This window comes from Momordica charantia, assembly GCF_013281855.1.
Source record: "Momordica charantia cultivar OHB3-1 chromosome 4 unlocalized genomic scaffold, Mcharantia_2.0 BLBB01000004.1, whole genome shotgun sequence".
In the NCBI taxonomy this organism is placed as follows: Eukaryota; Viridiplantae; Streptophyta; class Magnoliopsida; order Cucurbitales; family Cucurbitaceae; genus Momordica; species Momordica charantia.
This window is the reverse complement of record NW_028275162.1, coordinates 24,741,806-24,765,955: the sequence shown is the minus strand read 5'-3', so window position 1 is coordinate 24,765,955 and position 24,150 is coordinate 24,741,806. Positions and strand designations below refer to the sequence as shown.

General features: G+C 32.1%; 2 protein-coding genes across 7 annotated transcripts; both read left to right on the top strand.

The window, feature by feature from the left end:
• The first annotated feature begins 3,221 nt into the window (after nucleotides 1-3,221).
• On the top strand, nucleotides 3,222-8,111 carry LOC111006011 (DNAse I-like superfamily protein). Of its 4 annotated transcripts, none has more exons than XM_022277740.2 (11): nucleotides 3,223-3,479; nucleotides 4,261-4,341; nucleotides 4,512-4,587; nucleotides 5,144-5,231; nucleotides 5,330-5,434; nucleotides 5,787-6,330; nucleotides 6,439-6,632; nucleotides 6,778-6,886; nucleotides 7,084-7,232; nucleotides 7,317-7,535; nucleotides 7,622-8,111. In XM_022277740.2, the coding sequence occupies exons 2-10, from the start codon at nucleotides 4,309-4,311 to the stop codon at nucleotides 7,525-7,527; spliced, it is 1,509 nt and encodes a 502-aa protein (XP_022133432.1). In that variant the 5' UTR covers nucleotides 3,223-3,479; nucleotides 4,261-4,308; the 3' UTR covers nucleotides 7,528-7,535; nucleotides 7,622-8,111. The 4 variants fall into 4 exon arrangements, with proteins under 4 accessions (XP_022133436.1, XP_022133432.1, XP_022133434.1 ...); XM_022277741.2 differs by lacking the exon at nucleotides 3,223-3,479 and adding an exon at nucleotides 3,613-4,013; XM_022277744.2 differs by lacking the exon at nucleotides 7,622-8,111 and having other exon boundaries at nucleotides 3,222-3,479; nucleotides 7,307-7,459.
• Nucleotides 8,112-17,959: 9,848 nt separating this feature from the next.
• LOC111006261 (ETHYLENE INSENSITIVE 3-like 1 protein) lies at nucleotides 17,960-21,656 on the top strand. Of its 3 annotated transcripts, none has more exons than XM_022278083.2 (2): nucleotides 17,960-18,147; nucleotides 19,301-21,656. In XM_022278083.2, the coding sequence occupies exon 2, from the start codon at nucleotides 19,494-19,496 to the stop codon at nucleotides 21,339-21,341; it is 1,848 nt and encodes a 615-aa protein (XP_022133775.1). In that variant the 5' UTR covers nucleotides 17,960-18,147; nucleotides 19,301-19,493; the 3' UTR covers nucleotides 21,342-21,656. The 3 variants fall into 3 exon arrangements, with proteins under 3 accessions (XP_022133775.1, XP_022133774.1, XP_022133776.1); XM_022278082.2 differs by having other exon boundaries at nucleotides 17,960-18,152; XM_022278084.2 differs by lacking the exon at nucleotides 17,960-18,147 and adding an exon at nucleotides 18,694-18,819.
• Nucleotides 21,657-24,150: the final 2,494 nt, after the last annotated feature.

The window sequence follows — 24,150 nt, the reverse complement described above, 5'->3', positions numbered from 1 at the left end:
AGTATACCATAGTCCTTAACAATTCAGTTACGCATAAACAAAAAGATTCCCGTTTTAAAGTGATTTATCCGAGATCTAACACTTTTGTTATCAGTTTGAAGCATAACTTTAGGTTACATATTCCTAGAATTGGCATCGAAATGCCCCCAAAAGGGTGAAACAATCTTCTTCATATCATAAATATCATAAGCTCATTTATTTATTATACTGTTCCCAAACATTATGAACTGAAACATCATAGTTGAGGACCACATTCTTCTTTCTTTCTTTAAATACAATAACAAAAAAAAAAAAAAATCAAAATTTCTTGAGAAATGAAGCACAGCCTGTCCAATTTCAGAACCAAAAACTAAGTTCCCTCTGCATTATCACCTTTATTTAAGGGCCTCTCTTTCTCTCTCTTTCTCTCTCTAACTTGTGAAAGAGGCAAACATGAACCCAACATTTGGTTCCCCTCATGTTTGGGTCCTTAATTATTATATAATTAAAAAAAAATTGGTGGATCACTAAGATATTCTCCCTCTTTCACTTTAATTGTTCTCTCATTTCTAATTATAATAATAATAATTTCAAGTTGAACAAATTGGGTGGATGGGAAATGGCAGTGTTTAATTATGTTTCTCATCTGTTTTTTAATCCTTTATGTTGAAGAAGAATCAAATTTGTTTAGGGGAAAAAAGGTTAATTTGATTGTGTGTAATGGGGTTTGCCAACTTTCCACTTGGAAAAAGGACAAAAATTTTAACATTTTATTATCCTTAACTAGAGAATTTCAAGGTTATAAAAAAAAAAAAATGTGTGTGTGTCTTTTTTTTTTTCCTAAGACATTTTTGTTGGTTTGATCCTTTGTTTCTTGCCCATGTTCATAATTATTGAGGTTGTGTTTGACAACTAAGAGTTGTTTTTTTTTCTTCACTTCTTTATGGTACAAAAGAGGGTATGTGTTTAATGATGTTTCATGGGTTTTATGTTCTTCAAAACATTTTTAAGAATTAGTGTAGGGACTAGAAATAGAAAATGATTGCTTGGGTTGGAAGATTGTTTTTCAAACCAGCTTCGGTTAGTGTTTTGAGAATTATGATCGGGTGATCTATAAAAGTTTTAAAGTTATTGTATACCTGAGATCGAGAACAACTTTAATTGTTATTAAAAAATTAGATTATTTAAAAAAGATAAATAAAATCAAGCGTAAATATTGCATGACATAGTGCAATCAATAAATGAAAGTTAAAAAATTTGATGGCAAGGAATAGATTATGTAATTGTGATAAAATAGGATTTACTAATCTTTTTATATTAAAAAAAAAGTGAAAAAAATATATTTGTTTTATTTTCTTAAAATTATTGATCCCAACAAATCCCTAAATTTCTTCCTTCTTGTTAATATTAATAACTTTTTAAGGGTTCCTTATTAATATTAATAAATAAATAAACATACCCAAATATTTTTTAATAAAATATAGGCACAATGAATGGACAAATATCAAACTAACCTTAAAAACGTGACAAATTTTTTAAACTCCAAATGGATAATTATTAGTATTATTCTTATTAGCTAAAATGAACATAATTCAACAGTAATTGACATATATCTCCAATGAAAATGTTCAATTTTTCATCCCTCTCTAATTAAGAAGCACCGTATCGTACTAAAAAAAACTCGGTAAAAAACAAAAAAATAATAAATAAATAAATAAAATCCCAAGAGAAAGAATAATGATTGTCCAAAAAGAAAGATACAAATAAAGTTGCTGTTTTATTTATTTATTTTATTTTTTGTGTTTTCAAAATAGTGAAAAGGCAGCCACAAAAACTATTGCCTCTTAGCTTTATTCAATTGCTTCATGCACTTGTATAGTGCACATAAATTTTCTTCCATCTTTTTCCATTGTCTTGAAACTTGAATGAAAAATTAATATTAATAATAAGATTATTTTTTCTTAAAACAATTATTATTATTATTCTTCCTAAAACAAGAGAGAGTGTGTTTTTTAAATGCAAATCTTAGCTTTCATGTCCAACTTTTTGGACACTATTTGGTCACCATCATACAATTCTCCATGTGCATGCCATCAATTCCCAAATTCATTCATACTTCTTTCCTACCATTAATCTAAACTTTGATTCATACTTTTTTTTTTTTAAGTCATTGGCATCTCTAAATCTTTGCGGGGAATGGGCTTAAAGATTATGTTTATAACATGAGAAATACGCTTCGAATTTACGAAATGAATTGCTCTTTATCGTATTTGAGAATCACGTTTTTTGCTCGTCTCTTCTCATCTTAAATTTCCTTTTATTTTTATTATTTTATAGCTTCTATACAACTGACTGAAATTTGAGTTTCGTTTTTTAACATTTAGAAGGTTTATTTCAATCTCTAAATTAAAATAATAATAATAATAATATTACTATTATTTTAGAAGGTTTATTTCAATCTCTGAATAAAAATAATAATGGTAATAACTACTTTTTTTGGTTCTAGAACTTAGAAAATGAACCCCTTTGGTCGTTATTTTTCCACTTAATATGTGTCTCACTCAATACTTGTTTTAATTTATTATTCTTATTATTGTTTATTTATTTTTTAGTTCATTAATAGTGTGTCAATTGGAGCATAGCTAATAAGGTATATATTCAGACTAAATATCGTAGGTTTAATGTTACTTTACACAAAGCTACCATTTTCATTTACTAAATCAAAATAACACTAGGAATCACTAAACTGACTTTTTTAAAAATTCAAAAAATAAATGGTTATGGTGAAAATTTGTGAATCAAAATAAATTTCAATTATTAAAAATGTACATTTTAAAAGTTTATAATAAATACAATCATCTTCTTAAATTTGAGACAGAAAAATGAAGTTGAAAGTTTTGAGTTCAACAAATACAAGATAAGAGATCCAACAGTAGAAATTGAATTGTTTTTTTTTTTTTTTTGTTTAATTTAACAAAGTTGAATTAGCTTTTCAAGTATTAAGAAATTATTATCTTTTATGGTTTTTTTTTTTTTTTAGTTTGCAATAACTCTTTTTGAGTACTTTTTTGTAATCATTTTGAATGACAAGACATAAATAAGTGAAAACTAAGAAACATAGAACAATACCCAAAACAGACTTTAACAAATAAAGGAGGAAAAAGTCCATGAACATAACTACCCAAATTAAAGTATTTGAATTTATTTCCCTTCAAAACTCTATAAAAAGGCCCCAAATTTTAGATCATCATTTTGTTGAGATTCACAAGATTCTTCATCTCTGAAATTTTTATGGAACGCATCACTTTCTTCTTCTTCTTCTTCTTCTTCTTCTTCCTCTGAATCTGTTGATGATCAACAAAATACCACAGCGGATCAAATGAATTGTTCCTCTTCCAATTTGCCGTCAACTTCTGAAGAATTTTGATCAAAGAAAACCTTTCAAGTGCAGCAGCAATGGCAGGAGCAAACTACAAACTGAAATCGGCGTTTCTTCAAAGGTGTTTTTGAGATTCTTTCTCTACTCTGCTTTTGACCGTTTCCAAATAAATAAAATTTTCTCTTTCGCTTTATTTTCCCGAGAAAATTTACCCCTCTTTTCAAAAACCCAAATCCCCCATTTGCACGTAAATCTAATCTATTGTCGATATTATTTATCAATCCCATTTCTATTCACGTAGAACTGTGCTGTGCCCCTTTTGTCAATTTCAATGCCATTCTATTTCTCGTTCGCTCCTTGGAACAGCAAATTTCTCGGACTATTCCATTGAATATAATCGGACATTTTGCTCCTTTCTTCTAGAATCTCCAACATTCAATTTCGAGTTTCTCTTTTCTCTTTCCGATTTTCTATGCATTTTCCGGGAAAATGTTGGAGTTCATTTTGTTTATATAAGCGATTGCTCCGACAGTTGACTTTCTCTGTGAATAAGAATAGCCTCCACCAACTTGTCAGCCCTCGTCATGGGTTGCCACTTCTCTTAGATTTGATCGAATTTGTCTCTCTTTGAACATGGGTTCTGCTTCTACATGTGGTAATTTTGATGTATCGTTGGATCATTGTTGTCTGTCTGTGTTCTGTTCTGTTCATTTTTTTACAGAAATTGATTTGGATAATGGCTGTTGAGATTTTGGAGCAGGGGATGGTTTTTGGTGTTCACTCCTCTGTTTCTCTCTTTAGTTTCTTGACATTCTTGAGACTTGAGAGTGACTATGAATTGTTTGTCATAATGTCATTTCAATTCATATTTACTTCTTTTTTTTTTCTCCTTTTTTCCGTAGATCTCTGATTTGGGTCAGTGGCATTGATGAGAAATTGCAATTTCAAGCATGACTCTCAGCAAAAAAGACTCAAGAAAGAAGGTTGACTCTCTCTCTTCCCAGTTTTTTTAATCCCAAAGTTCTTTTTGTTGCTTTGTTCTCTTGAATTTGTACACATCTTTTTATCTTACAAAGAAGTGGCACACATACAATATTGGCAACTTTTGAAGTAGTAATCATGAAATATCTTCTTTTTTCTCCTATGCTTTCAGTCCTTCATTAGAAAAATATTTGCCGTGGGAGAAAGAAATGGGAAGAAAGAGTTCAAAGGCTCATTTGAGTCCACTGGTGAGTTCTAAAAGGGATATGCTTTTAAGATAATTAACATCTTATCCTCATTTTTTATGATTAAGAAAGAAATCTCACTATGGAAAAGCAAAGTTTTCTTCAGATAAGTCATTGTTGATGATAAGTTTGAATTACCTTTTTAAGCATATTTTGGCTGACAACCTTTGGATTAGAAGAGATTTGGGAATGAAATTGCTTTGCTTGCCTGTGAAGATTAAAAAACTAAAACCGATAGTGATAGGAAGAGAATCTTGTCAACTAGGTCCAAATGGAGAATATATTCAATTCTCATGCTTAAAAACTAGTGTGCGAAAGGAAGCAAAGAATGGTATATTCTCTCTCTCCCTCTTAGTATTGTTCTTTTTCCTCAGCTGTTTCCGAAATTTTTTCGATCAGTTGGTTGAAAATATGAACTTTATCAAGAAATGAATTATCTTGGTTTGATTATTAGAAAGAGGCTTTGCTCAACTTCTCTGTTATGTAGAAAATAAGGTCGATGGATATTTGCTTGGTTCTTACGTCGATTTTGGCTTTTTCCTTTTCAATCTATATACAGAACCGCATTCGGACCTACAGCTAGACAGTACGTTCTTAAGCAGTACCGACTCTCTAATGGCCCCTGGTCAAGAAGTTCAATCTTTTCGGTACTTCTTATTATGACACTATGATCGCTTCGATTTTCTTTGGGGCTTGTTCTCCATTTGTGCATTAACATTCTTTTCCCTGGTGGAATTTGATTCAGTATTTTCGTTGCAACATGGAATGTTGGAGGAAAATCTCCCCATACCAATCTCAATCTGAACGATTTTCTTCAGAACGATAACACGGCAGATATTTACATATTTGGGTACGTTTCTTGCCTCTCTCTCCTTCCCTCTTTCCATCTTATTAATTTGGTGGTTGTTAGAACATAGAATTGGGTCCGTTCATCATGCTTTGCTTTGAAAGTTCATTACCAATCTTTCCTTTCCAAGAAAATGGATCAGTTTGTTTATCGGGATTGGATATCATGTCTACTCTGTTCACTGTTTGAATCCTCCATTTCATATTTTTTAAAAGAAGTCTCCGATGCTCTTGTTCTTCCAATGACACTGTGGATAGTAGATTTTATCAATTATTACCTTAATTAGTCGTTTCATTCTTTTAGTTTCCAATCATACCGGCAGATGGTATGTTCTTTATACTCCTTTTATTATCAGTTTTCAGGAAATTGTGCCTCTAAATGCTGGAAATGTTTTAGTCATTGAAGACAATGAGCCTGCTGCAAGATGGCTAGCCTTAATCAACCAATCATTGAACAACCCATCAAATGGCTCCACAAGAGGAGTGAAACCGACCACCAGTCTTGGAGGTTCACTTTTCTTTCCGAAACCTTCCCTTAAAAGCATCAGTAAAACTTTCGGGACGGTAAGTAGAAGGAAGCTAAAGAGTTGCAATTGTACACCTCCGGAACTCGAAAGGAAACGCAGCAAAGATTTCTGGTTCCGATGCCAGCCATCACATGTAAGTGAAGATGGTATTTCTTCAGAAGACGAGGATGACGAGGAGGATCCGAGCGTCTTTGATATTTCAGAAATCGCCATTCCTGAAAGCAGTAATGAGATGAAGTATGGTCTCATTGCAAGCAAACAAATGGTTGGCATTTTTGTCACAATTTGGATGAGGAAGGAGCTTGTTCCACATGTTAGTCACTTGAGAATTGCGAGTACGAGTCGCGGGATCATGGGCTGCCTTGGGAACAAGGTAATATTTGTATTTTTTTTGTTTGCTTGCCTACAAATATGGGATAATTCTACATAATATTCATCATAGTTTCATTTTGAAAACGGGCGGTTGGTTCTTGGCTTCCAGGGGTCCATTTCAGTGAGCATGTTATTTCACCAGACAAGCTTTTGCTTCATCTGCAGTCACTTAGCTTCCGGGGAGAAAGAAGGGGATGAGCTAAGGAGAAATTTGGATGTCATCGAAATTCTTAAGAACACTCAGTTCCCAAAAACCTGCAGAACACCTTACAGTCGAATCCCGGAGAAGATCCTTGGACACGAGTGAGCATCTTAAATTGTTTGATTTGAAAAAAGACATATATACATATATAAATAAGAACAACACTACTCGGTAATCCGTTCCATATGACATGTATATATTTTCTGGCTACTGAATTTCTCATTCGTATTGATGAAATGGCTCAAGACGAATAATATGGTTAGGAGACTTGAATTACCGGATAGCTTTGAGCTTCTCGGAAACTCGAAGACTCATGGAAGAGAATCACTGGGATGCACTTCTTGACAAAGATCAGGTAACCATTGGATAGAGTCATAATGACAATACCAAATCTCTCTAGCAGCATCGTTCAGTCAATTCTTATTTCTTCATTGTTTGAAACTAGGAGTGCTTACTGTTGTCTATCAAATTGCTGCCATAGACAAAATCCTATTCAAGTTTGAGATTGTGTTCGTAAATCAATGATGTCCCCTTTTTTGATTGGTGTTGTAGCTGAAGATCGAACGAGATGCAGGGCGAGTATTCCGTGGATGGAAAGAGGGAAAGATTTATTTCGCACCAACGTATAAATACTACTACAATTCAGACACGTACGCTGGGGACTTGAAAAAATCGAAAAAGAAGAGAAGAACTCCCGCTTGGTAAGTATGGCATATAAAAACAACTAACTCTTGTCTAATCCACCCTCGTGACACATGATCCTGAAAACTCCTAGGAGAATGCAGGTGTGACAGAATTTTATGGCACGGTGACGGCATACAACAACTATTTTACATTCGTGGGGAGTCCCGATTCTCCGATCACCGCCCTGTTTGTGCCACATTCTTAGTCGACGTCATGGTCGCCGAGGGAGGGCTAAAGAAGAAAATTTCTGGCTCTGATATGAAAGTTGGAGTTGAAGAAATTCTATCAACAAACAGTAGATACTACCCCTAAATCTAAACGTAAGTAGTAATATCAATTTGTTGAGTTATGAATGTCCATTTTAACCATATTCCATTCTCTGCCTCACATTTTCATTTATCCACAGATCCTAATATGCTCAGTAGCTTAAGCTAACCATTCATCACAACAACGATGAATCGATCGAAGTTTTGCCCGACACCAAAACGAAGTAGGATCGTGTAGAAAATGTTAGAAAACCAGAAAATTTCATTGGCAGATTTTGAATCCAAGGAAGGGATGTGATTCTCCATAACTTCTCTCTCTCTAACAGAAGAGACTATGAGAGAGATACATCATCATCATCATCGGCCATGGATGCAGATTGCTGCTCATAGATGCACCACAGCAGATTGCAGCCAATGGTCAGACCTGAAAAGGGAAGAATAGTTTAGGCAAAAGGTAGAAGAAACAGAGAGGAAAGAAACTTTGATTTATCTGAATGCAGCTCTCTCAGTCAAACCAGAGGGGCAAAAATGATCAGTTTTAGTTTTTTTATTTTGTTTTTTAAGCTCTGAGCATACTGCAGCAGTAACATTTGATTATCTGAATATAGTAATGGAATTCTTTTTGTTGGAGAGTAGAATCCAAAGTTTGACAACCAGGAAAAAAAAAAAGAAAAAAGAAAAAAAATTCTGATATTTGATCACGTGCTTGGTCACGTGATGGCAGGTGAACAAATTATTTTATATTTAGCCAAAAAATAAAAAGAGAACTCCCAAGTTTTGATTTTGCTTTGGAAATTGGAAGCTCCACAAGTCAAAACATGTATGTTTACATCACATGGCTCACACTCACAAATCCATTGGATCTGCATTGAAAACTGTGTTTGATCTTCACTTGACAATTTTTTTAGATTAATTGCAAACCACACCCTTATATTTTATTTCTTTTGCAAATCATACCCTTATAACTGGCAAAAGGGTATGATTTGTGAATTTGCAAACTAGTATATGGGTGTGATTTGCAAAATATACAAAATATGGGGTGTGACATGTAATATATCAGAAGTATAGAATATAGGTGAAAATCAGACATTTCAGTAGAATAACAATACTCAAAACTGAAGCAGAGAAGGCAGATGAAGACAAAAGTTGAGTAGTTGTTAACTTATATAAGTAGGCAGACCAAGTTGTTGGAATTGCAAGACAAACCAAAGACATTGATTCTCTCTGAGTTTCACAAAAAAACATGAAACCTTTGATCTCCAAATCATTGGTTCCAATTCTCCGCACTTTTCTACTGATTTGCTGCTGCTCTCTACATCTTCACACTCCTACTCAAGCTGCAAGAAGACTCATCCCATCTCCGTGCGTTTCTCCTACATCGTCTCCGTTGTTGTCGTTGTCGTCGTCGTATCAAGTTTCTCATCTTCATCTTCCTCGCATAGCTCGAAAGCTCGGCGAAACAGCATCGTCTACTTCCTCGAGTCTTCGTCGAATACCACGTAGCGGGCCAAATCCGACACAAAACAGGTAATGATTTTGAATCCTAGATAGCTTTTTGTTTTGTGTTTATGTTAAGTTTTGACTCAAAGATTCTCTCTGTTTTGTTTTGTTTTTTCGGATAGAATGAAGCCTAAGTTGAGAGGCTAAAGCTCAAAGTAATTAATCATCAAGATGAAGAAGAAGAAGAAGGTGTCCAAAGGAATCTCAAATCCATTCTAGTTTTCCTTTTATACTAAGAGAAAAGATTCATAGATAAAGAAATATAGTTTTAACTTTTGACTATTGTTTCTTTTTCAAGAACTTCTGTGTATGTGTACGTGTATGTGTACGTGTAGAGTCTCAAACATTAATCAACTTTTACATTTTTGAACTATTTTGTTCGATCTAATCAAAATTTCGAGTTACTCCACAAGTATATCCAATTTGACTCGTTTTATCATTTAAGCTTGGTCTGACTCAATCCATATTCAACTACCTCACATATTCATTTACTCGTAATGGAAGAAGATAGGACATCGAACTTCAATAGCCAGGTTGATGAGTTATTATCGATAGGGATGAGAGAGGAAAAAATTTGTCACTGATAATGTATACGTAGTTTTCGTGAGGTCCATGTAAGCGACCATTCGAGAAATAAAGACCCGTCATCTAATTCAATTTCTTTCTTGTTGGACATCATTTTCAAGTAGGTTCATCTATCCAAAGTGCGTTTTACATGAAGAATATGAAAGGCAAAATGCAAGGAATAAATTGGGGGAAAAAAGGAAACAAACAAATGAGAGAGATAGATGTAATCCTAAATCTTATGGAGGAGGGATGGCATAAAATCTAATCCAACCCATGTGGAGGGCCCAAACCTTAAGGATTGGGCTGGTGTTTGGATCTTAAAAAATTATCTATGTTTTCGAAATTACGTGAGCAATAATTCTTTTATTGGTTAAAATAATATTTCGGTTCTCAATTTTGGTCCATTTTAGTGACTTAGTTCATGTATTTAAACTGTTCATTTCGGTCTCTGTACTTACAATTTTTGTCTATTTTAGTCATGTACTTTCAAAACATTCATTTTGATCTCTATACTTTTAATAAGGAATTTTTTTTCTCTTCATTTTATTTTTTATCTTATATTTTCTATCACAATTTCAACACGACCCTACACTCAATATATTTGTTGAAATATAATCATGACTTTATATAAAAGATTTATGTTGTGTATAAAACTTTGTATTAAAATTTTACAAACAAAAATAAAAAGTAGTCACTTTTTAAAAGTAAAGGGACAAAACAAAAATTTTAAAGTAAGTAAAAACTAAAATGAACCAAAATGGATAGAAATCAAATTAACCCTTTGAAAGTAGAGGGATTAAAATATTATTTTAACCTAATTTTTATAAAAATGTGTCTTCTTATTCAAATCTGTACTATAATTTCTAGAGCGCGAAATATTTTGAGTAGAGAAATCGAAAGTGTAAATGTGTTCAAAAGAGGAATTGATGATTCAACGAAGGAATATAGATTAGTGAAATAAAGTTTTTATAGAGAGAAGTTAGTAAGAAAAGTATGTGGAGAAAAGATATAGAAAAAAAAAATTAATAGTAAGTATTATTTATGATTAAAAATAGTTAAAATAGGATTAATTTTTTTACTATTTTGTAATGTTCTCTAAATTATCTGTTTGTTTCTAATTATTGATTAGTTTTAGAAACATAAATTTGTTTTGTGTGTGTTGTGAATGTATAGAATAAATAATTGAAAGATTTAAAATTCTATTTAATTCTAAACTTTTGTGCTTTTTTCATTTAATTATGTCCTTAAAATTTCAAACAAAGCATTTATGTCCTTAAATTTTCAAACATTTGATTTTAGTATTTTAATTATTCTAGATGTCTACTTGGGATAAATGTAGGCTTTTATTAAATGGTTAATATAAAATTAACAGTAAATATAAAAAAAAAACATGCAAATTTACGCTAAAACAAAATGTATACATTTTCTTTTCTTTTCTTTTCTAAATAGACTATAACAAAATATTTGAAAATTTAGAAAACGGAAACAAAATAAATCCGAAATTTCAAGTATTAAATTTGTCGATAACTTAATTAGTTAAAACATGTATTATCGATTAAAAAATTAAATTAGATTCTCCACTTGTTAAACTAAAAAGAAAGACATACCTAAATTAATTATAAAAAAAACTCCTTAAAATTTTGAAGTGTTAAAGACGTAAATGATTCAAATAAATTATGGATATAAATTAACACCAGACAAACTTATCAATTTAAGAAAGAAAAGTGTAAAGCTATATTTCAAAAAATCAAGAATATATCACCCCGGTTGAATTTTTTTTCCCTTTTAAGTACAACACGTGGGATAGATATTCAAATTCATAATTTTTTTATCCTTGAAAATAGATGTCTTATCCAGTTAAATTATAGTTTCAAGTTGACACTACAAACGAAACCAATTAAAATCAAATCGACTTATTTTTCATGAAACCGAACCAACCGACACTATATATTTTGTTTTAATTTGTTGGACTTGTACTTACAAAACCATAATGTATTAAATAAAAAATAATCATTAAAATAAAAAAAAATAAAAACTAGCCATGAGAGAAGCAATATTATATGGGTCCTCCTCTTGAATGAAATCACATCGGCAATGGACGATGGCTTGACCGTTGACCAACTTTTATGGCTCTCGCCGGTGGGGGCTAACTTTTGACACGTGGCGCACTTACGCAACCCCTCCGAAACGATCCACACGTGGGCTGTGGGCCCCACCTCCTTGTCAATGCGGCGGCTGCGGACTCTGCCTTACATTTAAATCCGCTTTTGAAAAATCCATTGCAATTCCGCCGATAATTATTTATCAACTTTTCACTATTCAGCGGCGTCTAAAATAAGTTAAATCAAACTTATTCTTCAACTTTTTCAATTTTATAATTTATTATCCAGTTTTTTATAAATTCAAAGACTTATTATTAGACATAAAATTAGAAGTTGAAAAACTTGTCAGATACATTTTAAAATTTCAACATTTAATAAAGGCATCTCATACATCACTTAATTAAAATTTGAGAAAATATCTAAATAAAATGTGTATATTATGACCTTAATTCATACCATATTTATAATTTAACCTATAAATTGTGTAATTTATTTTTACTGAAAGTCTACATTTTAAATCATTTTATGAAAAGGACAATTGAGGGAGGTGATTTATAATTGTACTTTTTTTTATTTTTTATCTTTCTTTTTTTGGGTGGGCCCGGAGCAGACAACGTCGGTGGGTGGTGGGAGGCTTTTTTTGGGTGGCGTGGCATTGTCTAAAATGGAAATTTCCTGTACTACGGGAAAAATTACTCCCGTCTCCCAATTCAATAGTAACTGAAGAATAATGTGGATTTATTGAATAAAATAATATTATTTTTTGAAAAATTGCGAATAGCAAAAGTTTTTATATATATAAAAATATTTTTTAATTTTTAAATATAATACAAATTTTCACTTATATCAGTAGTATTTTACTGATATTAATAATATATCATATGTATATCACATACATATTGCTAGTATATCATACACTTATATCATTAATATATCAAATGTGTATCACATGCATACGATGTATTACATATATATTACAAATATATATCATTTGGGTAATATTATCATTCTAAAATCGGACCTTTTTTTTAAGTATTGTATTTGAAAAAACTAAATGGAGTTGTTATTTTGTTAATTTTACTAAATATTTAACTGCCTTATATTTCTTTTTAAATAATAAAATAATATGTTATTGATAATATATCAAATTGTAAATGGAAAGAGTATATACTCTCATTAAAAGTGTTACTTTTTCCCATAGGCTCCATCTTAATCGGAATGAAGATTTTCCGTTTAAGCCCCTTCGGAGCGAGGTCCGTGTAGGAAATATGTTCTCCATCTCTACCCTATTCATATTTGTATGAAAATTTGTCGAGACATTAATGTGATGCTAACATTTTGAGACTTATTTATCTTGAATTAAATTGTGAAATTTTAAATTTAAGATTGATTGTTTTATCAATTACGATGAGTTGTTGAAATTTTATAATTAATATTTAATTAAGAATTTTGTGAGTAGCAAAATGAATGGGAAATATAATTCACTTTCTTCGTGAGTTCTTACGTGAATTCCAATCCCGATCTCTACGAAATTTTATGAAAGTTTTGAGGGATGGATAACGATCTCATATCATCCTAATAATATTTCTACTTCTCGGTAGTACTAAAAAATATCATCTCAAATGAAAAGAAAAAGAGAAAATTAAATTAAAAAAGAAAAAATCACGTGATAAACTGTGAAAATTGAGTTGGTTTTCGGCGATGTGATGGGTTTTGGCTTTTGGGAAAGTAAAGTAAACACACCCTCCACATGAATTTATTTATTAATTTAATTTAATCCTAAACCCCTTTTATTGGTTGTCACGTCTCTCTTAATTAAATGTCAAAAGTAAATTAGTTTATATATTTTCAATTAAATATTAAAAGTACTCGAAAACTGAGTATAATTTAGTAGCAATTCACAATATTTCCAACCAATGGAAGTGTGTAGTTATAGACCACCTCACTTGTTGGAATTTTTTATTTTTAATGTATTTTTTAAATAATTAGTATAAAATATTTGTATTCAATTCTAAGATAAATAAAAAGCTATTGAAAAATCGTGATGAATCTTTTATTTTTAATTTTTTGTAAAACTACATTTATACGTGGAAGTGTTTTTGACAATTCTCCACTCATAAGTCATCGCGAGCCGAACTTAAAATTGCTTTTAGAAAAAGTTAAAATACTTTATGATATTTTGAAAGAAAATATTTGGTAGGCTACTTTTTATTTAGTGCTTGACTTGATAAGTACTTCCTAAGCATTATTAAACATCACAAATATTAAATGGTTTGTTGTAAAAGTGGTTTATGAAGAAAATACTTGGGCAAAAACATTCATTTTAAAAGCCTTTGAAACAAAACTTATTTTAGGTTAACTCAGTCAAAAGGTACGTGTCAATTCGAGCATAGTTAAATGATAAAAGTATTTATACATTCTCTGAAGTCGAAGGTTCAATCCATCATATTTGTTGAGCTAATTAAAAAAAAGGCATATCACGACATCATTTCATTAATAATATTAATGATCATAATTAAATAGAAGTATAATCCAAAGTTAAAAAGACATAATTACAAACTAATCTAATAATTTAATGGTTGAAGCATCGATTGATCTACATCTACAATATTGTAAAAAATAATACTTACCTCACCATTAAGTTAGCATAAGTTTGATCATGGCTAAAAATTTGACAACTATTTATCTTTCTGAAAAAAGAAAAAAATCTCTCCAATTGCTCCCGCTAACTACTGCTACAAATTCAACGACTATCTATCTTTTTTTAAAAAAAAAATATTCATTCTTACTCTCTCTTTTTGTATCCATTTATTCCACTTTATATAATATTGGTTAACAAGAGATTGAGAGGTAAGTACTATTCTCTGAAAAATGTAATTGAATTCTAAATATTCTATATTTAGAATTCATGAACAAATTCGTATTAATTTTTTTATTTTAGTAATTTGCTAGTTGAGTATAATGTTGGATGCATGACTAATGACCATTTAACGAGATTTAATTAAATTATAGAGATCAAATTAAAATTAAATCCGAATGATTAGAGGACCAAATAGATAAGTCCAAACCAAAACTTTTAAAATTATATTAACTAAATTCAAGCTCGCTCAAAATCAAATTTGCAATTTAATCTTTATATTAATACGAAATAATTTATAAAAGTTTTTTTTTAATTAAATAAGAAAGAGAGGGTGGGGCCCTCCAAGTCGAACCAAAGTGTTTGTGCTGTGCTGGTTAGTTGCCCCGTCACTCGCATTACCGAGCGTTGAAACCCAACGTGGGTCCCACCATTTACCAATTTTAATTATAATTCGTTTATTTATTGTTTAATAAATTATTATAACCAAAAAAATAAAAAAGTAGTAAAAAATGGAAGACTTTTTCCTGCTTCCACGAAGCCAGGCTTTCGCTTTCTTTCCCATGTTTCTCTCTTACACCTCAACGGATTGTTTTAATTAATTTATTATTACGACGAAATAAAGTAAGTTTTTAAAAAATATATTAATTCTTTCTGGTTGTATTATAATTACTCTTTAATTAAGTTAAATTAAAAAAAAAACCCTTAAATTTCGCTATTCATTTATAAGTTACTCTATCATTTTAGAAGTTTCAACATTACCTTAAATTTTTCATAAGGTTTTAAAAATACCATTTAAGCAGACATAGATTAATATTTTTAATAGAAAAACTTTTTTTAGTACAACGTGTGGAGGTGGGAGATCGAACTCACAACCTCTTGATTGGAGATATATATCAATTACCGTTAAGTTAGACTCGCTTTGATTTTTAATAGAAAAACTTGATGCAACATACTTTGAAACGACGTAGCAATTAACTTCTTTATTTTGTCTTAAAAGTCATCTTCCTTCATTATTAAAAGAGGTTGCTTCTTCGTTTTCAATCCAATTTTTCCCTTATTATTTTTTTTTTTGTGAAAAACATCGTAGCAATTAACTTTCTTTTCAAAATATAATCAATGTTTTGCTCAAAGCATATTTTAAAATGTCAAATATTGTATTAAAATTTTTGAAATGATAGAAATATTTTTTAAACAAATGGAAAAGTTATTTAGAGTATTTTTATAACAAAATCTAATAAGACATTGGTTAATACTACTTCTAACCTTCCAATTAACACTACAACATATTTCGTTACAGATTTTGCAATGGAAAAGTCACAATATTAAGAAACGAGGTCCAAGAATGAAGAAGGGGTAAAATGACTGAATGAATACGAGCTATGGCTAATACCCGAGGCATAAAAGAAGCATTTTCTACGGGATCCCGAAACCACCAGCCACCCCGACCTAATTCATGATGAGCCCACCAACTTCCTGGCCCGATTCGTTTCCGATATGCGCTTCCCTTCCATCCGACTACACTGAACTCCTCCTAAAAAAGCGCGTAAGGGGCAACCAACCCTTTCCCCTTAGCCCTCTCGTCAACTTCTCCCGTAGATAAATTTATGTATTTATTTAGTTATTATTATTGTCCACGAAATAAGGTAAGTTTCTTTTACGGAAAAAAATAAACGTTTGATTCTTTCTCGTTATATTATAATTACTCGTTTCCTTTTTTCCTATCACAGCAAATTCTATTTTTATTCTCCAAATTATTACTTAATTTACAATCATCATTTAAATTAACGCAAATAAAATAATATCTATAATTTTACCTTTTAATTTATTTGTTTTCCATGCACCTCCTGTCACTAAATCAACCATTCAAAACATTCATGTGAAAATATTATAAGTTTTCGTTGGCTTGTGTCTTTAAAATTTTAAAATATCTATTTTGATTTTAATATTCGATTTTTTTTATTGCAGTTGACATTAGTTTATAGTCGATTGTTTCTAAAATTGATATCTACGTGATTCAAAGTATGTCTACAACCTAATTATTTTCATTTACTAAATAATATATAGTATGAAAATCTAACACGTATGATTAAATTTTTTTAACACAAAGTTAAAAAATAAAAAATAAAAAGAACATTTATATAGATCAAAATAAAATAATTGTGAAAGTTCGAACTAATATAAACATTTCAATCATTAACTTGTGATTAAATCGAATTCTCATACGACATTCATTTGTCTATAACATATGGCTTGTTAGCTCGACTCGAATCAGACGATCGATGAAGATATGTCTCACTCATCTATATCTATTTTAAGGAAATCAGTAATAAGTTGTTACATAACTATAACTCTAAACTTATTTTATCACGGTATTATGCTCGCCTATCATGAATTATCTCTTGGCTGGATCTAAGTGTTCTGCTCGACTTTTGTCGCCACACAATAAACTTGTTCCCGCTCTCAAGTCTATCCCTAAGAATCCCTTCTTATCTTTATTTTTTTTAGTGTTTATCTCTACATGGCTTTTCTACATTAGGCAATCTCTTAATTTGTTATGGAATCTTATCAACACAGATTCATGAGCAATTAACAACCTTCCCAAATTGAAACCTTCATATATGACACTTTTTCATGCAATAAACGTTTGGTTGAATTTTTTTCAATCCCACGTCAGAGCGTTAGAATCACTTCAGAAAATATAAAAATAAAATTTTGACATCTACAAAGATAATATTTAACCCATTTTGACAAAACTACCCTTTCAACCCAACCATTGGGGTTATGGATTTTCAGTTTAGGGGTAGTATGGGATCTGTAGGAGGTGAGAAAATCACCCGTTTGATCGAGTATGCTAACAATCAATTTTTGAGCTTGATGCAAATGACAAAAATCTCTTCCGCTTTATATGATTATCAATCAAATAAAAAATTATTCTATGTATCAATCGTTACATCTCTTGAGTGACAGCTAGTTTTGGTATGCTGGAGATATCATTATTTGCGGGTAAAAGAGTATTTTTATCGTACACTTATAAAAAGTTCACACTATATTTTATATAATTTTAATTACAAATATTATTACTTTCCAAATAAGCCAATATTATTTATTTAACGAAGGAAATTAATTAAAATTAATAATTGGGCTGGGTGTGTAGAAGCCAAAGGGTACCTTTTATTAATAATTTGAAGCACGAAGGGTCGCCTCGCCTCGCACGTTTAATCAAAAAATGGAATTTTTTTTAAATAATTAGAACTAAAGGAGGACACGCGTCGGAAGGTGAGAGGCGAGAGCATGGATTTTAGTATGAGAACAAAACAGGGGAAAATAGCCTCACATGCAAAAGTCCAAACGGCAGCCCCCAAGGGATTTAACCGCGGTTAGAAGAGTTAACTCAACCAGGGTTAAATACTGGAGATCGTGTTAAGTCTCCTCCTTCCCCCTGGGATTTTACTGTTTGTCTTTTGCATTTGAGGCCCCACCATTTTCTCTCTCTCTCTCCTCTTTCTCTTTCTCTCTCTAGTTTCAGAGGAGAGGATAACAACAAAAGCCTCAGCACCGTCACTTCGTTTCTCTGTGTTCTGAGAGATTCAGTGGAGAGGTCAGAGTTCGGAGGAAGACTTTCAATGGCTTACGGAAGGTCAGGTAAAAATCTCGGCAACGGTAGCATGGTGTTCGTTCTCGTACAATTTCTTTTGTTTCTGGTTAATTGTGTTGATAATTGAATTTGATTAATGGAGCTTGGAATTGCGGAGTGTTTTCGTTTTTCAATCGAATTTGTTGGTGCCTGGTTTTTCTAATGAGTTGTTTTAGTTTTGTTTGTGTTGATCTCCTGCTGCTGTTGTTGAGGCCGGAGTTCGCGGTTGGAGGTTTTTGATTCTTCTGAATTGTTTGTAATTTACTGTGATATGCGTTTTTTTTTTCTAGGTATAGGCGTTTCGTTTGCTATTCTTCTGCTGTCTTTCTTTGCGAGTTCTGCAACTTGTTCTCTTCTTCAACGCTTTGATCCTTACGTTATTTGTTGAATGTCGTCGTTTTTCTATTTTTTTCGGGGAGGAGATTTGATTGATTCCGAGTTTCTCGATCCAAAGACGGCTGAGGTCTTCTTCTTATGTCACTTAAACAGATCATTTCAGTAGGCGTGAATAGGAATTCATGTCGACTCGTAACTCTATCTCTTTGTTAGGTCGTAAAGGTTAGCTTAGTTTTGCTTTAGAGATGGAGAAATTTGCTGGAAATTCTTTCGCGAAGATAATACGCGGATCGAACGTGGCGTTACTTACACGCAGAGTTTCAAATTTCAGTGTTAAGGGTATGGATTTGAAGCGAATAACCAGGAACACTCGAATTACTTGCAATCTGATGTTCGCGTTAATTTTTCTTTTGTGACGTTGAAAATACATCTCATGATAATTAGTTCTTGGATTTATTTTATATTATCTTCTGATTTTTTTCTCTTATTTAATATATTTTAATCTTCTTCTTTTTTTTTTTTTAATTAGTGAGGAAATGACGATTTAATGACGATTTCTCCTCAAGTATGAATGTTTTTTTTTTCCATTCTTAAAAATATTCAATTTATGGGTTTAATTCGCTTGTGCATATAGCTATGTGTTTCTTCTACGCTTCGTTTCTTTTATTTAATTCATCTGATGAGTTTGACTTTTTTATTATTATTATTATTTTTAAAAGTATTGGAGCCGTAACGAACTCAAAGTAATCGTGCTTCTTGAGGTATTATAGGATTATATTTAAGTTTTTAACCAACTATTGAGTTGTTAATTTTTGGACAGGATATCATGAATAATCAATTTTCTGGGATGTTTCGCCAGAACTTGGAATTTTGTGGATCCTAAGACTACTGCGACCATCATTTTCTTTGAACACTGCTTAGATAAGAGATTAATCCATCCACCAGCAAGTGGTTTGAAGACGAAGATACTGGGGCTTAATTAATTGGTTTGTAACTGTGGTATATTTATTTCAATGATGAACTCCATGGGAATCTTTGAAGATATTGGATTTTGCCGAAATCTTGACTATTTTTCGGCACCTCCTGGTGAACAAGAGATGGCTCGGGAGCATGAACCTGAGGCCACTTTGGAGGAAGATTATAGTGATGAAGAGATGGATGTTGATGAGCTTGAGAGAAGGATGTGGAGAGACCGAATGCTTTTGAGGCGGCTCAAAGAACAAAACAAAGAGAAGGAAGGGACTGATAATTCAAAGCAGCGTCAGTCCCAGGAACAGGCCCGAAGGAAGAAGATGTCTCGAGCTCAAGATGGTATCCTGAAATATATGTTGAAAATGATGGAGGTTTGTAAAGCTCAAGGTTTCGTTTACGGGATCATTCCCGAGAAAGGAAAGCCAGTCAGTGGAGCTTCTGATAATCTTCGTGCCTGGTGGAAAGAGAAAGTCAGGTTCGATAGAAATGGCCCTGCAGCCATTGCTAAATATCAAGCTGACCATGCAATTCCTGGGAAGAACGATGACTGCAATACAGTGACATCCACACCTCACACTTTACAAGAACTCCAAGACACAACCCTTGGATCACTTTTGTCGGCTCTGATGCAGCACTGTGATCCACCGCAGAGGCGTTTTCCATTGGAGAAGGGAGCTTCCCCACCGTGGTGGCCCACTGGAAACGAAGAATGGTGGCCTGAATTGGGATTACCCAAGGACCAGGGGCCTCCCCCTTATAAGAAGCCCCATGATCTGAAAAAGGCTTGGAAAGTCAGTGTTCTCACTGCTGTGATTAAGCACATGTCTCCCGACATTGCCAAAATTCGCAAGCTTGTTCGTCAGTCTAAATGTTTGCAAGACAAAATGACTGCCAAGGAGAGTGCTACATGGCTGGCCATTGTAAACCAGGAAGAAGCACTGGCCAGGAAATTGTATCCCGATAAATGCCCACCTGTGGCGATTTGCGGGAGTGGATCTCTTTTAATCAGTGACACTAGTGATTACGATGTTGAAGGAATAGAAGATGAACCCCATGTCGAAGCAGAGGAAAACAAACCGCACGATCTCAGTTTCTTTAATATGGGGGCTTCTGGAGCTAGAGAGAGGCTTATGATGCCACCATTGGGACCTCAGATTAAGGAAGAATTCATGGAGAACAATTCAGACTTTATTCAAAAGAGAAAGCAGTTGACTGATGAGTCGAATACAATGATGAATCAGAAGATATATACTTGCGAGTATTCTCAATGCCCTTATAACAGTCAGCGCCTCGGGTTTCTCGACAGGACTTCAAGAAACAACCACCAGTTGAATTGCCCATTTAGGAGTGATTCTTCCCACATATTTGGCATGCCGAGCTTTCAAACCAACGATGACAAATCATCTCCAGTTCCTCCATCCTTCAACCACTCTAAGCCACCTTCTCGGCCAATGAACCAGAATCATCCACCCTTCAGAGTTTCAGGACTTGGACTTCCGGAAGATGGCCAGAAAATGATTTCTGACCTTCTGAGCTTCTACGATTCTAACCTTCAACATGACAAAGCTTTGAATTCTGGTAACGTTGTCGAAGCTAGAGAGGATCATCACAACACACAGCTGCAGAAATTCCAACTTCAAGTCGATGATAACTTGTATTGCCAAGGAGCAGCAATGGTAGGAACTAGCATGCCAATCCAGCAGCACCCTGATTTTTCTTCAACAAAAGTCCCATTTGAGGAGTACAAGGCATTCGATTCTCCATTCGGCATGTATCCCAACGATAACATCGCAGACTTCAGATTCGGTTCTCCATTTAACTTGGCATCCATTGATTATGCAGTCGACCCGCCATTGCCCAAGCAAGATACACCCTTGTGGTATCTCTGAAGCAAAAAATGAGACAACTCGCATTGATGGCTCCGATGATCGGAAGTAAATATATTTTCAGAGGGAGGAGGAAGGCCATCTTCATGCCCTAAAGAAGGTGAAATCTTCTTCCTGTCTATATGCTAGTTGCTTACTATATAATTTATATATATGTGTTGTGTATTTAGATGTTCTGCAGCTACATACATTAAAGACGTTTTTACATAGTAGGTTAAAAAAAACAAGGTCACTGATTGAGGAATCTTAAGCTCTCAATTAATAGTGTATTTCTGGGTAACTTTTAGTAATGAATGAAAATAGCTGTTGCTTTTAGAATGTGGTTTTATGTTAATTATTGATTACTTTCTTAAACTAATGGATGCCAAATTTCCTTTTTGATGAGCATTTTGTTGCTCAAATTCCTTGTTCATGTTCATGCACTTGAATTTCACTTGAATGTTCTTGCTGGTCTTTTCTTTTTGGAATATTTGCATAATGGAATATCAAACGGATTCTGAACGATTTTCAATAAGATTTCTTTTGACCTTTCTCATTTGTATTGTTTTGTTTGATTTCTTACCCCTCTTTAAAAGATTGTTTTTACTTTTTAATCCACACACAGATCTTACTTCTTATTTATGTTGTAATATGAAATTTAATATAGATCAGCACAAGGTTTTAAATGTTTAAATTTGATGGAAATGTCGATATTTTTTGAAAAATTTGAACAAATATTTAAGTTAACAAAAAAATAAAGACTTTATCTTTTTTAAATGAGTAAAAGTGGTCTATTTTGTTGATATTTTTTATATTTTGTGGATTTATTTGTGATTCTATGAAAATGTTGATTTACCCACATAATGTCAACACGTTGAAATTTAATACCTTCTAAGGAAAAAGATTAGTTTGGATCTATTTTGGTCTCTAAAAAGTATTTATTTAGTCTATAAAATCATTTTGGATTTTACCATTATTTCCTTTTACAAAAGGGTAAATATGCTTTTTTAGGAAAAAAAACAAATAAACATGGATAATATGGCTGGGTACAAATTTCAATCACATCAATTGGTTGAGAAATATTGAGTGAACGTACGTCAAATTAGAGATATGGGAGTTTGAACTCGGTGCCAATTATTGTTAAGCCATCGGATGGTAGTGGTGTGATGATAACTATGATCAAAATAATTGTTTTTCTTTTTTATAATTTAGAAACTAAAAAATATATTTTTTATTAAAGTTTAGGATCAAACTTGCTATTTTAAAAAACTTTTAAGACTAAAATAGATATCTTTAAACTTGGCTCTTAAAGTTAAAAAAGAATTCTTTCCCAACAATGTTAAATATTTAACAATTAAGAGAGAGAAATGTAAAAATAATTAAAAAACTGACAAAATTAAATATTTAACAATTAAGAGAGAGAAATGTAAAAATAATTAAAAAATTTTAAACGCTTAAAAAGATTTTTTTAACCTTCAATCACCTCCAAAGTAAATCATTTCCAACCGTACTCGGTCTTTTCTTTTTTCGACAAAAATTTGGGATTTTTACAAAATTTGTCCCAACTCTTGTAAAATACTCGTCAGGTAGAAACAAGGAACCAAGAACACAAATGAACAAACATTTTGTTGTTGAATTTTTCATTTGTGGGAGTTAATTTTATTGGAACATGAATGTGTTTTTTGAGTTGTAAATTTTGTGGTCTTAGTTAGAGGCTGCGGAGTATAAATCAAACAAAGATTTTAGGGGAGGGAGAATATATATATTTCCTATACATTGAATATATAATTTAGTGTTGGAAAAATATACTATTCTTCTAAAAAAAGAAAAAAAAAGAAATCGATATTTTTTGTCAACATAAACATAGCTACACTAATCAAAGTATTATTTGTCTCCAATCTCCCTACAAGTTGGAAGTTCAAATAAGAAAAAGAGAAGGAAAAAGAAAAAAAAAATATTCCTTAATGTTCCAAGAATTTCTACCACTCTAAACATATCAGAAAAAATATAATCAAATATTTAGTTAAAGATTTGTATCTTTAAGCCATAATTTGAAAGCACTAATGACATTTTTCTAAAAAAAATAATAATAATAACTAACGATATTAAATATAAAAAAAATGTTAGCATAAAAAACATTATTTCCTATGAATGAGTGTGTTTTTAATATTAAATATCCACCTCATCTTACATACTTAGACCCTTTAATCGAATAGAAACTATTTTAATTTTCTAATTAAGTGGGTCCAATGTAAAGTAATATTCTTAAATGTTACCTTAATATTCCTTTTCTATGTATGTTGGATGGAGTAGTTAAACTTCAACCACCCATCAAACTTTTTCAAGTAAATAGGTGTTCAAAGCACTGTTTAAGATCCCGATCTTAACTGATCTGAAATTTGTATAAAGATAATTTTTGAATCATATGAATGAATTAAATTTACCCAACCTATTAGTTTGAGTTTTTGGATTGAATGGTTGTTTATTCATTTTTAACATGGTATCAAAGCGGAAGGTCGTATGTTCAAATCCCTGCATGGTTGTTTCCTCCCCATTTATATCTCTTCGTATGAAATAAGTTTGAAGTTTGATATTCACACCTTGATAAATAAGGCCAGAAGGGAAGGGAGGAGAACATTGGTTGACTTTTAACGGAAAACGCGGTTATAAAGGGCAACTTTCAGAGGAGAGAGAGAACAAAGTATGAAGAAAGGGGAGAGAGAAAGAGAGAGCTTCTATACAAAGTTCAAATTTGACTTTGTCTATGTCTGTCTTTCTTGCTCAACTTCTACTCTCCTTAGTTTATTCCCACAAATTGACTCATTTTTCTAAT

What these genes read in the sequence shown, in the direction of transcription:
- LOC111006261 (XM_022278083.2), top strand. Translation starts at nt 19,494, where the DNA reads ATGATGAACTCCATGGGAATCTTTGAAGATATTGGATTTTGCCGAAAT.
- LOC111006011 (XM_022277740.2), top strand. Translation starts at nt 4,309, where the DNA reads ATGACTCTCAGCAAAAAAGACTCAAGAAAGAAG. An exon ending in CACTTCTTGACAAAGATCAG is followed by an intron (nt 6,887 to 7,083) that starts GTAACCATTGGA and finishes TTGGTGTTGTAG; the next exon opens with CTGAAGATCGAACGAGATGC. An exon ending in AAGAGAAGAACTCCCGCTTG is followed by an intron (nt 7,233 to 7,316) that starts GTAAGTATGGCA and finishes AGGAGAATGCAG; the next exon opens with GTGTGACAGAATTTTATGGC.